Raw genomic sequence first — 14,870 nt, forward strand, 5'->3', positions numbered from 1 at the left:
AGGGTTGCTGTAGAATAGTTATCTATCAGTATATGATCTATTAATTTAGTCTTTAAGACTAAATGTCAACATCTCAAAAAAGTGAGAATACTTGAATACAGAAAGCTGTATCTCAAATGCTTATCAGTCCATTGTGACTTCGTTTTTTACTATCGAGCTCTGACCAGAAGAGCCAACAGGCAGCAGGTTTACCCTTTAAAATAACATTTCATGGGCGTTAGCCATGTGTTCAAATGGGAAAATCAAGTTCTGCAGCATAACTCGGTGGATTTCTCTGACTATTGATCCCCATCTCCTGTGAGGCAGAGGGATCGATCAGTGGGATTTAGACATGGGGGCCACTTTCTCAGCCCTCCCTCCTGGCCTGCATGCTGCATCATAGTTGAGCAAACTCCTCCTGACAGAAGGCTTACTGACATCTGTGAACTTTTCTTTCTCTGTCGTCTTTTTTTTTTCTTAATGTTTCTCATTACCTGTTCCTGCACTTTAATGCTTCTTCCATTCTGAGTCACCTTACACTTTGTGATGTCCCCCCTGCTCGTGTTTTTGTGAAAAGGTGTTTCTTAAGGTAACAGCAACACATTAGTTATGAAACGTGGGGGAAAAAATACGTCAGAGAGGGAGGTAGAGAGAAAAGAGTCTGAGCGGGAAAAGGGGAAAAAAAAAGGTTTAAAGGACATTTCCACCTCAGAGCGCACCACTTAAACAAATTACAACGGGCTGCAATCAAGGAGCTGAAATTACCAAACTGTTGGGTCACCACAGCAACCAGAAGTCTGATCAAAGCTGTGAGCAGCACAGCAGTTGATAGAAAAATGAAGGGAGGTAACAGGGGAGGAGGTGCTAAAGGGATGGGAGAGCTGAGGAGACGAGGGAAACTGCGGTCAAAACACAGGTTTAGGTTTTAACTGTACTGGCATAAGACTAACAAATCAGTTGATCAGGGGGGTCTTAATCAGCACATATTCTTCAAGCACAGATTACCAGCTTTCCTATTCTATCCTATCCCTTTTATCCTATTTCCTATTCCTATTGTTGTTGTGGTTGTCACTGAGTATGAGCACGAGTTATGTTTAATCCTTATTCTACTGAGCCTCTCACACCATCACGTTTGAAAGGGAAGAGACGTCCTTTTCAAATAGCGAAAAAGCAAAATGTGTAGGAATTTCTGTCCATATATCCCATCCACATATTTTTCCCTTCCAGTGATGAGCAGATGGAAGGCCGTTCCATGGTTCAGGATTCAGTGATAACACTGTTTACGAGTTCTATTACGTGCTCGGCAGGCTGCAAGCACTCTGTCTCCGTGCAGCTATAAGGAAGTGGAAGGGGTGAAAGCTCACAATGGAAATAGATGCAGTTTATTTGTGACTATGCTTATCAGTGTTTGAAATAAGAACTGTGCGTTAAAAAACGGGTTCACACGGCTATATTCTAGACTTTTTTCCATCAGCCCTCTGCAGCGGAGACGTTTTGAGTTTGGTTCTGCTAACACAAGATGGATTCAATTTTTATTTACAAGGTCTGTAGCTGATGTTTGAAAAGAGGACTGGATATCCCATAAAACACAGAACCACACCAACAGTTTGATTACTGTTTTGAATAGCAAAAGCTATAATTACAGGAAAAATAGGCTTTATGCTGTCAGATTATGATTTGTGGATATTAAACTACAAAACGTCCTGGTCTAATCAAGACTCACTGTCCCATCAAGTTGATGGCAGAATTTAATGTCTGAAAAAAGTTGAAATAACATTCCTTGTTATTTTCAGCAGCCCATAAATGTCTGGGAACTGAGGAGACCAGCTGCTGGACTCTTGGGTCTTCTTTGTGGTATTTTTTTTATTTCATGATGCAGCCAGTGTTTTCAGTTGTTGAAAAGTCTGGACTGCATGCAGCCCACTTCAGGACTTGGACTTTTCATCTAGGAAGCCATACTTCTGTAATAGATATAGTATGCGGTTTATCAGTGTGTTAGTGGAATATGCAAGACCTTTCCTGAAACATCCATCTGGACAGGAGCACATGTTGCCTTAAAACCTGTAATACCTGTCAGCACTGATGGTGCCTTTCCAGATGTACCAGCAGCCAATTCCATAGGCAGTAATCCATCCCCATCAGAGAGGCCCAGTTTTGACAAGCTGCATGGTCCCTACCTTCCTTTATCCAGTGGATACGGTGTCTATGTTTTCCACAAAAAAAGTCACATTTTACTCCTAAAAATGTTAATGTGAAACCACCTGAGGGCCCAACGATAATAGGCATTTAAATATTAGTTTCTGGCCTTGTCCCTAGTTCACAGAGATTTCTCCAGATTTTCTGAATCTTTAGATGATATTATGCACTGCAGATGACAAAATCTTTAGTTTTCACCACTTTTAAGGGAAAAACACTATTCTGAAAGTGTTGCACAGTTTAAGTCAAACTGGTGAAGTTTTGCTTATCATTACTTCAGAAAAACTCCAAAATGTGCTTTATACCCAATCATGTTGACCTGTTGCCAATTAATTCCAATTAATTTTTTTAAATGTGTTGTGCCACAGAAATTCAAAATGCACTAATATTTTTGTTGAAATAGCAACAAGCTTCTATATTTTCTGTGGAGTAAAGTTGTGCATATCATTCCATTCTGCTTTTCAGATAACATCCCAATATGTTTATTATTGGTTTTGTACATTTATACCAAGCTAATTTACAGTCAGAGATATAAGCATTGTCGAGTGCTTTGTATAACAGCTAAGGTTAAAATGTGCTTTCTATCTGAAGACTATTTAATGTGAGAATCATCTTGAGTGGCAGCTCTGACTTTAATATCAGTCCACTTAAATTATATATAATTTAATATATAATTTTTCCACTTTTTAAAACTCATTAACCTTGGTCTGTTTTATGCCAAATTAGTAATTTACTCCTAACTCCTGCACATATAAACAATTCTCAATTGTTGGCACAGTAGTGTGTGCTAACAAAAAAAAATTGAAATGTCTTCTTTTTAGTTAATACAGTAAAATGAAGAGATAATAACAAGAGGCAAGTAACATTTTCAGATAACCACAGAAAAGGAGAAATAACACGTAAGATTAACATGTAGAGAGCAGCCAGGGACAGGCACCCTTCATTTCTGTCTATTTTACCAGAATTTGAATGTGTCCAAGGCAGCCCTCATAAGACTAATGTATTCTGTGGTTAATGGAGCTGGTTGCTTCGAGGGCTGGGCTGAGAGTCGCCACAATGATTCTCACTCATTTCCTCTGAAGGGCCAATTATCTCAAATAGAGGCATTATGAAAGGAGCTGAACTTGGTCAAGTGAACAAACCCTTGCAGCTCGCGCTCCCAGCACTTCAGGTCATGTTACACCTCTAAGGGGACCTATAGTGATTTAAGGACATTTAATGTGGCTGGAAATACTGACTAAATGTAGCTACTATAGAAGGGTGACAAATTAAAGAAAAAAACCACAGCATGTTAGTGATGTCTGTTGGTGTTGATTAATATGAGTATCTGAAATGCTACAATAAGAATGAAATATTGTTCTTGCAAATCCTTGGTGACGGAGAGCAATCTACAGATTTTTAACTGGGTTTAGGTCTGATGACTGAAAAAGGCCACACAGTGTGCTTTTTCTTATCAGATCATTTCAAGACCCCTCATGCCCTGTCATCCTGGAAGAGACCCCTCCCAGCACGATCAGAAACACTTCATATTGATTTGCACAATCCTTTCTTTTCAGATTATAAGCATGGCAACATAATGCCCAGACAGCATAACAAAGCTGCTGGGCTGGGGGTGGAGGTGGGTCAGGTTTTTCCTTTAATTTGTCACCTGTCTGTACATGTGCTGAGAGCCATAAAGAGGTCACATGAATACCACTTTTATGTATGAGAGTGGGTGGCTGAGTGGAGTTGAAGAGAGAGAAGCAGAGAGAGAGAAGAAGAGAAAGAGAAGGAGAGATTGTGTTGTCCTATGATGAAAGGCTTGATTGATTAGAGAGTGATGATTGCAGTAAATGGCCTGGAAGATGGCTCCATCTCTGTTTCCCGTTTTCTCCATCTCTTATACCTTCTTCCCTCACTCACTTGCTTTCTCACTTACACCTCTCTCACTCTCTCTCTCGTTCCCGTCGTGCTTCTCTTTGTCACCCCCTCTTCTCCCTGGTTTCATCATGGCAACCCATCAACACAGCGCCTCTTTCTCTCTCTCTCTCCTAATGGCACAGCTATTAGTACTAATGCATTTCAAACATACAGCAGCTGCCACATCGCAATCTGAATGAAAGGACATGTCTTCCTCCAATCTCTCCAATCTCTGTCCTTTCTTCATCCAATCTTGTGTCTCGGTCCTAATGTGCTGTGCCTTATGTCAACTCTTCCTCAGATATATGACAGTGGTCATCAACAGCAACCTCTATACGTGATATAGGACGTGTGGCTGATAATAACATTGCTAATATACCTACAAAGTAGCTCGCTATATATATATATATATATATATATATATATATATATATATATATATATATATATATATATATCGATAGATAAATATGTAGATATATCGATAGATAGATATGTAGATAGATGATGAATCCCGAATCCTCTCAGACATGACTGGTAAAAAACATTGTATGAGATTTGTAAATTCTTGCATTCTTTATTTACTTGTTACACAGTGTCCCAACATTAAAACTACTAAAACCAAACTTTTTTTTTAGCTCCAGCCAGAAGATTGCAAAACTCCCCAAAAGAGTTTAACAAATGCCGGGTAAGTCTAACTCGCTGATATCCACACTGAAATACGAAGTCATAATTACGTTGTGGGAACAATATCTGTCCATCTCCCAGCCCCGTCTCTGTCAGTAGCAAAATGTGAAATATAAGAGAAATTAGGGCTGTTCGATATAACGATATATAAAAACGTCTATTGTTTCATTTTACGCTATCGTTTGTTTTGTGGTGTCGCAAAATAAACTGTTTACAGCAATATTGTTTCATCGTTTTGATGGTCACTGTAGTGGCTATATTCATTTCTTAAAGTTTTCTCTTTCTCTTATATTTAATATAACCACACTATGGACGGACAAGCGCCTGTTTTTATGCGTTAGCAACAACGACGGTAACAGCATCGCGTGTCCGCTTGTTTATGTTCTACATAAACCTTTCACAAAAAAGGTCAAGATCCTGTTGAGACTTTTCAAAATAAACTGAATCACGTGAAAGATTATGCTGAGTATTTATGGATGAGAAGCAAAAAAGAGCCATCAGATGCTAAAAAATAAACCTTAGACTCAAACGTTAGAACAGGCTTTTCCCCGCAGCACGCCGTGTAATAAATACTCAAAGAAAATGGCGGCCGTTACAACTTATGTCTAAAAATGTATCGTTTCATGCATCTGTTAAAACACTCGACTCCAGGTACATGACGCGCAGCTGGAAACACTTCACGCAAGTCGAGCTGCCCGAGAGTCACAGAATTTACAGAAAATGTAAAGATTTTGTGATTTATATTGTTATCGGACGATAGATGTCTTATATCGGGATATGAAATTTTGGTCATATCGCACAGTCCTAAGACAAATGGTTTTTTCATGACAATCTGCATTGTTTTGTAACTAAGTAACTAAGATATATTTCATGTTTGTAGCACATATGTTTTCCAGAGCCTTTAGCAGAGGATGCATCACCATGGCAACTACGGAAGCTGACTTTTCAAAAAAGTGGCAATATTTTCACCTAAATCACCAAGTAATTTGTATTGCCTAAAACTAACCAAGTAGTTTTTAATGATAATTAATGAATTGAACAAAATTAGTAATGTATTAAAAAATCGAAATTCGATTAAAAATCTTTGATGTGTATAATGCTAACTTGGCTCTCTGGTGTGAGCAGTGATTGAATTGCCCCACCAGCACCAACCCCTCTGACCTCTTAAGTGTGACTTTTTCACCTATTAAAAAAGTGTTTCAGAAAAAAACCCATAAACAAGTGTTAAATCTGTATCTGGAAATATGACTTAACATCTTAGAGGTTGTGACTACTGCATGAACTACAATGAGATGTGTTGCGTCTCCAGATATCTACATTTAAATTACAGGCCTCATTACGTCATTTTATCATATATGAAGTTCAAGTGAATCAGGAACTTCCAGATTTTGCTATGTATGGGACAGAACCTAAAACAGGACATCTGGCCCTTTTACTGCCCACCCCCAGTTTCTGAAAGAGAGCCAAATTCAAAATCGCATTACCATTTCCAACTATGCAAATACAACAGATAATCACAGAATACAGCCTCTGTCTTTCAACAGCATATCTTATGTCTCATTTAATATACTATATTTTGATAATGGCAGTAGTTTTGCTGTTTCAACAACACCATTGTCCATAAGCCTAATGTGCCTGCAGTCTAAGCATCATAACCTGACAGAAGAGATGGGGTATAAAGACTGGGGAAAACCTCCCTGCACATTTTAGATGAGACTACGTCCCATGTAAGTGGATATAATATAATTTTGGCATTTCTGTCATGCTATAAACATATAAAAGCGCTTCTATATAAAAGATTACAATTTTAGTGTGAAGCCAAGCTGCTCCAAAACCCCTCTAGCTGCAAATGCAGCTTCAAAAGTCGCTAACACGCGGTATGTATTCGCTGGTGTTCTGGGAGAAAAACCATTAAAAGCAATAAAACATTTCAGCAGCTACTTTGAGCGGGTAAACACCCAGGCAATCATATTACCAAGAGAAATGCACTTTCCTCTGCAGGACGGGATTTAAATGACACTCTAAACACCTCACATGCAGACTTTCAGCAGTGGTCAAAGCTGTAAGACCCGGGATTGCTTAATCACTTCATTCTGATACAGAAATATTAGACGCTGTTGACGTTACTCTGAGCAGTTTTATAGTGCTCCACTGTCACGCAGCCAATTTTCAGTATACAAAACAGAGATATGTGATACTTGGCTCTAAAGATGTTGGTTCTCTTTGCCCTTAAGAGAAAAGCACAACAGCACCGAAATGACTCGAGTCGCCTTGGGATGACTCTGTTGCCAACACGGTAGCCGGGTGTCACAGAGCGATGGGCACCTGACCTTGAGAAATCAGCGGCAATCCAACACTTTAATGTCTATTTCACACACCATTTGATTCCAATGGATTTAAAACCCTGAACGACCATTTCAACAGTTGTTACGATCAACATTTTGACATCCATAATGTCCAGCAGTCGGGGTGGTCAGGCATCGCCTCTGCAGTTAAACCGGGAAAATGCTTGAATGTGTGTGTGAGAGCGAGGCGGGGAGAGAAGAAGTGAGGTCTTCCCACTGCATGGGTAACAGCTGCGATGGCAGCCGCTATGAGGAACAAGCGTGTCATTGAGTTTCTATGATGTCACCCTTTGGCGAGGCAAGCAGATGGGCTGGGCCAGGTACAGAACCTACCATTAATAAACACATACAAATGAATACCCACTCGCTGACAAACACAGCCACATTATGCATTTTCGACCCAGAGTAGAGAGCACGCGCACCCACACACACGAATTCTACCAAAATGCACCGTCTCGCATGCATAAACACCTTTTCTCTTCATTTGACAGACTGCTCCACCCGCTAGTTTAAGATGCAACACATTTCGCCTAATATACCCAAAGAGCATGCAGCCCTAATCTAATTAGAGTGTCAGTCAGCAGAGTGTTCACCCAAAGAGAAATTAGGAGAGCACAAAATCTACAAACAGGAGAAAAAAAAAATTCTTGCAGGGATGTGGCATATCTACCACCGCCACCACCTTTTTGTGATATTTTTTAATGGTTTCACAGTTGCCCCTGCTGAGATTCATTACCTGTTCTAATTATAAAGGCAAATGAAATCAGCTCAATACATTATTAATAGAGAAACACTATTAGGATTCATTTGCAGTATTTGCAACAATATGGTATATTCCAAATGTTTTCATGGCTGATTAAAGACACATAGGGAGGGAAAAAAAGGTTTATGAATGTGATGGAAGTGCTGAAGGTTAGAGTGCGAATGAGATTGGTGACTGGACAGAAAGAGATGCGAAAAATGAAGGAGAAAAGGCGAAAGAGTCGAAACAGAGGGACAGAGAGAGGTGTTCTGGAGGGGGAGGGTTAGTTTGAAGAGAGTGCTGGCTTTTCCACACGAGGAGGTATTGATGCCATATTGGACGGAGCTACTTATGAACAGGTGTGCTGCGCTTGGTCCCTGTGACCCAGGCTTCACTTCTTGCATGGCTACACATCCCATTGAGGTGCATCAGATCCGGGCAGAGAGAGGCAGGCATCAACCCCACTCAGGTCTAAGATGAAGGGACATCCACACTGCAGCTCTGTCCCTTGGACCAGCAGGGTGAGACGGAGGATTGCAGAACCAGCCCCACCCCAAGAGTACAGCTTTAGAGTGTAAGCAACCATGAATAAAAATGGACTTGCAGGGAAGTAGGCTTCATAATAATTATTCGTTTTAAAATCAGTTAAAGCCTTTTCTCAAATATCCCCCAGGAGGCGTGGGGTTAAAAATCCATTTGTGAGAAGTGTACCATGACATCGAGCTTGTCTCCCTGGAGACAGAGGATGTGACATTAGGGAGTGTGCATGCGTCGGGTGAGGCTATATATACATGCATATATGTGTGCATTGTGTGTGTAGGGCATCTGAATGTTTGCAAATTTGAGAGTCACTGGAGCACACCGGCTCAAAGACACACAAGCCAGAGTAATACCGTTTCTCCTTTTTTAGATTTCAAGAGCAGATGTCTAGTATTTTAAAAGGTCAGCTGCAGGAGAATGTAATGTTCAAGTTTCTACGGCCCGCAAAACAAAAAGAGCAAAAGCTTTATATACCATAAAAATAACAACCCCAGAAGTAATTTTTAAGCAATTTTAAGTAAGCAATTTCAGGGTGTGTATGGATATAATGCTAAGGTCATAATGTGTATTACTGTTTTTTGTACTAATCACCACATTGTCTCTGTGATGCTGATCACATTGTCATCAAAGGGTTACCTTTAAAGGTGTTAAATTGAGGGGAAATTGGAAAGCAGATGACAGGAAGATAAACCAGTTTGCCTAGAAAAGAAAAAGGGAAAAAGGCAGGAAGTCTTGGAAAGGAGGGAGAGGAGCGGGTGTCCTACTTTACCGTCACACCATCTTGCCAGACGTGTTCTTTCTGAAGCTGCTCTGCTTCTCTGGCCAGTTTCTACAAGGTAGCAAAAAGAGAAAAAAAATAGCAGTGTCAGTATCAGAAGTCAATAGAAAATTGATTTGTTTGTGTGTGTGTGTGTGTGTGTGTGTGTGTGTGTGTGTGTGTGTGTGTGTGTGTGTGTGTGTGTGTGTGTGTGTGTGTGTGTGGGCGTGTTTGTGTGTGCCACGGACAAACAGACAGAATGGAAATGGTGACCTTGTTCCCTATAAAAGCTGATGATTACAACGGCAGCTGTCCTCCTTTAAGCACCGGTCTCACAGCACCAGGAGATGAGCATTCAATGTTTCCCCTACCACTGCCCTATATCCTCTCCAACTTACAAAAAATAAAATAAAATTTAAAAGACAAATTAAAAAATAAATTTTATTATTATTATTTTTATCTGCACTGAAATAACAATTACAAGCAAGAAAATATCCAATTTTCATCATCTCAGTCAACCTAAAAATAGTTTGTTCAGTTTGTTAATGCTTTATTAATCTTATACAGTGCACTCTCTGTATTACAGCGTAGAAAATATCACTTTGCACTTGTATCTTCAAATCCATGTCTGTCTAATTGACATACTGTATGTAGTCAAAACTTTAGGATTTAACATGTAAATAATATTCACACTTGTTGCCAAGAAGCACACCAAGAGTCCAAATCCCCACCAAGGCAACTCGCACTCTGGTGATAATTTAAGGCAATAGTATTATATTTTGTATATATTCATTTAATTTTCTTTGTTCTTGTTAAGTGTACTTTAAGACGTTCGTAGTGCAGTAAATATGTATATATGACACATAGTTTTATTGCACAAACACTATGTAGGAGTGGGTAATGGGTAATAGGTACTGATTTGTAAATAACTGGAGATGGTTTGTGAAATCTGAAAGGCTAAGGCTGTGCCATATCATATTGCCCACGTTAATACTGGATACATTTTTACCTGATATGAAAGTGTCACATTACAATAACAAACATATGCATATGTTCCATGGTGTGTACAACAACGAGACAAGCCCGGGCATGTCTGAGAGCAAGAGCCGCTTGTCAGTCTCCAATTAGGTATCTTGTTCTGCAAACTTGCAACCCAAACGTAAACAAGTCAACCAAACATCGCTTGTTGCACTCCATTCAACAGAAAGTTCAAATGGTAGATAGAAATTTCTTATGTGGTTACATGATAGAAAAGCAGAGCTTTAAGCAACTGGTTAAAAATCTCAACCCAAGATACAACATCCTAGTTATAAAATATTTTTCACTTTTATTATGTGACAATATTGTGCAGATCCTGAAGAGTTAGCTAATTGCTTTAGCTCTTGTCAAAGTGAAGTGCTACATAGTTATGTTATGCTTTCACTAAATATTTCCAGGGCAAACACTACTAAAGCTACTTTTGTGCATATATTCCTTTCATGCTGTGTTACTGGAAATACTGCTGAGTCACTGCTATTGCACTACAATGCACTACAATGCTGGCTCCTTGTTTCAGTAGATTCACACTTTAAATTAGGAAGTGCGCCATCTATAACAGTAGCCCAAAGATAAGAAGAAGGATGGAAAAAGTCAAGATAACCTTAAACTAATTCCAGGTGAACCTTTGAGCCAAATTTGAAGAAAATCCCTCAAAGGGCTCAAAAGATGTTCATGAAAACAGGCAAAGATCATAGAAAATGGATGGATGGATGATTTTTATTATAAAATTATTATTTTTATATAAGATGTTATTACATATTGCACAGGTAATAATAATCTTATACTGCAAGTGTATCCATTTATTTGAGAGCTGAAACACAATGTAAACAAATGTGACATAGTACCATACGATGTTTACAATAAGTACTGGTGCTGCAGTAGATCCTCATCGCTCCAAACAAAGACTCATCTTGAATGGCTGTTTGTCAATAATATCCATATTTTTCCACGCATGAAGATAAGAGATGGACATTAACTTGAAAGGCAGTGTTTGCTATGATTCAAAATTGTTATCTTCAGCTGCAGTCAAGTTAAGAATGTATTATTTGATTTAGTCCATATTGACAACAGTCAAAGTTTCTGTGCACCCTGACTTTTATATTTAATGTGCACATTTCTTAAACACCAACGCGTATGCTTATCTTGTTAAACGTTCTAACACCCTGGCAGCACACACTTCTTCTTTTTACTGTTTTTTTCTCTCTCAATATGCACAAATGCTCTCCATCAACACAGACAAGGGGAACCTTTCTGATAACGTCAAATATGAAACTTGATTTCTTTCCCCTCGTGCACTGAAACAACAACAGCCAAATAGAAGAGTTGCTGAAAATCGTGTCATAAAATGTCAGTCAAGTCTCACTGAATATAAAGTGTTTTAACTTGAGCTTCTGTTACTAGTCTACTAACATACATGTAATATTATCATCTTAAACTGATATTTAGCACCACTGCCCGTGATGTTCTTTCATGTTCTAACATCATTTCCAATGATGTGGTTCATCCCTGTAGAAGCTTCTCTTATAGGAAGTCGTCCAAGTGGCAAATACGCCTCCTACCCTACAGTGAATCTCACCCTCCTTCCCTCTTGTGCTTCAGTATCTAGGTTTCCCCAGCCCTCTAGGGGGCGATGTTATTTTCGTCACAAAATAGTGTGATCAGCCACAAGTCCCAAGGCTCGAAAAATTACTAACCCTAATTTAGACCCCTGCTGCAAAGAGAGCTCATTCATTTGCGGAGCTACACCGAAGGAGCCTGTCCCCTGCTATGAGAGCCTTTTTATCTACAAAAAACACGCAAGACATAAACTGTCATTATAGTGGAAGCTGTCCTATTTCTATTAAGTGCCCCGCCCACCCCATTTCTGCAGAAACAATACATCTCAATGCACGCACACTGGCTCTATGTGTGGTCATGCGGGATGCTAGTAAAGATAATTGCTTCGCTCTAAGCATGTACACAATGTGATATCACTAGCATAATTTGTGGCGTGCAGTAGCAATAAATCTGGATCTTTAAAGCCACTTTTTTGCATTATATTAAGCACCTGAATAAGCTTTTAATAATGATTTCCTTCATTTCCTGTTGAGACAATAGAAAGCTAAAACAAAGAAATAAGGATCTAATTAGCTTATTGAAATTATTACCAGAGTCCATTATAAAAAGCAGTAATTGCACGGCTTTTTGTTAAGGACGGTCAACTTCGCTAAAGGGCAGCACCACAACAATAATCTCATAGCTATCAGCACTCCCATATTTAATTCGGGACAAACAGAGGAGCCAAACAAAGATTTCACTACACTGTGGCAGCTCAGAGGCTAGCCACATGATTTCAAACTCTGTCTCAACACATGGTACACGTAAAGCTTTTCATTAATATGCAAATATCTGTGAAGATATAGTAGCAAGTTGCATTTTCTTAGCAGTCTTTTCTCAGTCCTCTCTTATGATCTATGATCTAGCCATTCCCCTCAGGATTTAGTCTGTCAGTAAGAATCTCGACTTTGTTCCTTCAGAAAATCCATTTCCCACCCCTTGAGTGGCCAACACATCTTGTTTGTCCAGTTCTCTGTTTTCTCCAGCTGCCTTTCTCCTTGTCTTCTTCCTTCCTCTCGTCCTGGTAGGCAAACATTTCTCTGGGATCCTATCGCTTCTCTCGCTGCTTAATGCAGTCCCTGCTCCAAAACAGCCATGTGTCTTCATGTGTCTTTCCTTCCTCTGTGCTGGCCCAGATGGATGGGCAACACAAACAGCCAATGAATCACAGTGAGAGATGTGGGAAGGAGGGGGGCAGGGATATATCATCTATGCTGGTGGCTGAAGCCCAAGCAGCTTAGAGCACTGGATGAGCATAGTGAGATCAGCGCAGTACAGCACAGATAAGCCCAGTACAGGCCCACACAACACAGAAACTCAGCTACACTACAGCATGCAGGCACAAATACACCAGGACAGTCAACAACATGAGCGTGAAGCGCTAATGTTACCGCTATTGTAACCTTGACACAAAACGCCTCACATGTCGGGCCATTTGTCACGCAGTCGTCGGGCAAGGTCAAGAACCATAAACACAACTCTGCGATGTGTAGCGACGTTTGAAGTGCTTCTACCACTTCTGCAGACTTAAACAACACGCAATGGAATCTGTCACGTATGGGAACATTGTACGTAATACCGCAGGTGACAGCGTAATTGTGCAAACAACCAAAGAGCAGACAGCAGCAGCTTGCTGATGCCTCCGCTGTCGTAGAACGCTGCCGGCGAAGAGCCGCGGTCCCTCGCTGTGAACTCACAGAGCAAGAAGACGGCGAGAGAGAGAGAGCGGGGGGAAAGTAACGAAAAGCTCAGCGTGAGACGATTAGGATCTTTAATATTCATAACTGTTCAGTTTCCTCTCTTCCAGAGGGGAGCGGTTTAATCAGTCAAAGTCATGTTATTTCTAAAGGAGTGACAGCACACCAGGGACGGACAGCGTCATGCTGTGGTGAGCGCCAACTCGACACTGGGCCGCCGTAGCCTGTTAGGCCTTTCCACTGAGCATTAACTTAAAGGGCACTCAACACATTGCCGCCTGTGTGATCTGGAGGGTCTTATAAAAACAGCCTCACAATGCGTGTGTTTGACTGTGAGGACACTTGAGAAAACACGACACGGACTGTACATGCGATTGCCGCTTTGACTAAGGTACTCGACACATTCTCAAATCACCCCTTTAGCTCGGTTTATGCGGACACTTAAGTCACCTTGGAGACCAAAAGACTGTGAAACGACTCTGCTGAGGTCACTTAACCTTCTCACTGCGACTAATACACCGAGGGAAGACCCTTGGTACATTTTTCAATGAGAGGTTTTTTTTTTAAATTACAGCTGGCTGCAGACATAAAGGTAAGCCGGGTTCTTTGAAAACAAACAAAAAAATTATTTCTACATATAGAACCGTTGTCTCAAGGGTCCTTCCAGCAATGTTGAATTAAACATCAAACTACAGCATCTCTATAGTCCTCCCAAGTATCCTCTGACACATGCATGATAGAGACGAATTTCCAGCACTGGTAGATGTACCAAGAGACCGTTTGAAAGGCATGTCACAGCTCCATAAAATATTGTTGTATTAGGAGAGAAGTACGATATGATGATTAGAGTTTGAGTATAGACTGCTGTTTGTTATAGCTGCTGAAAAAATACTTCTTGCACTCACAAGGTCACAGATGTGTCATGGCCCTAAGAGCTGCTCAGTGTGCTGTAGTAATGCAGGGAGACGTAATGTCATGCAGCAGTTAGTCCATTAGGGGGCAGCAGACTGAGCGCCAGCAGTAGCAACAGCAGCAGCAGCAGCCAGTGGAGCCTGTCAGAGTGAGAGCAGTCTGCTTTAAGCTCTTCATTCTGTCTTCTCCACTCGGCCGGGATTAAGGCCAATCATAGAAATCACTGAGTCAGAACCGTCCCACAATAACAGATGGAGGGACTTTCCACTCCAGAATTTTAAAACATCACAGACAAACTCACTTTCACTCGGCCTCGCACCCTCGCCGCCACCATCCCCCACCGCCGCCACCATCTTTCATTCTCGCGCCATCCTTTTATCTCTCCTCTCCGCTCGGCTGTTTTATCCTGCCATCATATGCTGTACTCCATTTCTCTCCATCTGTCTCATTTTACTGCCCCCAAACTTTCTCCCTCCACTAAA

At 40.6% G+C, this 14,870-nt stretch overlaps 1 protein-coding gene across 5 annotated transcripts in view; it reads right to left on the bottom strand.

Annotated features, from left to right (window-relative positions):
* Positions 1–14,870, bottom strand: part of cacna2d2a (calcium channel, voltage-dependent, alpha 2/delta subunit 2a) — a 173,090-nt gene that overhangs the window by 77,981 nt on the left and 80,239 nt on the right. For all 5 annotated transcript variants that reach the window (XM_085160113.1, XM_085160110.1, XM_085160114.1 and 2 more), the window contains one exon: positions 9,158–9,217. In XM_085160113.1, the coding sequence (XP_085016239.1) occupies positions 9,158–9,217 (60 nt within the window). The remainder of the gene's footprint in view (positions 1–9,157; positions 9,218–14,870) is intronic.

The sequence above is a fragment of the Neolamprologus multifasciatus genome, chromosome 5 (genome assembly GCF_963576455.1).
Source record: "Neolamprologus multifasciatus chromosome 5, fNeoMul1.2, whole genome shotgun sequence".
In the NCBI taxonomy this organism is placed as follows: Eukaryota; Metazoa; Chordata; class Actinopteri; order Cichliformes; family Cichlidae; genus Neolamprologus; species Neolamprologus multifasciatus.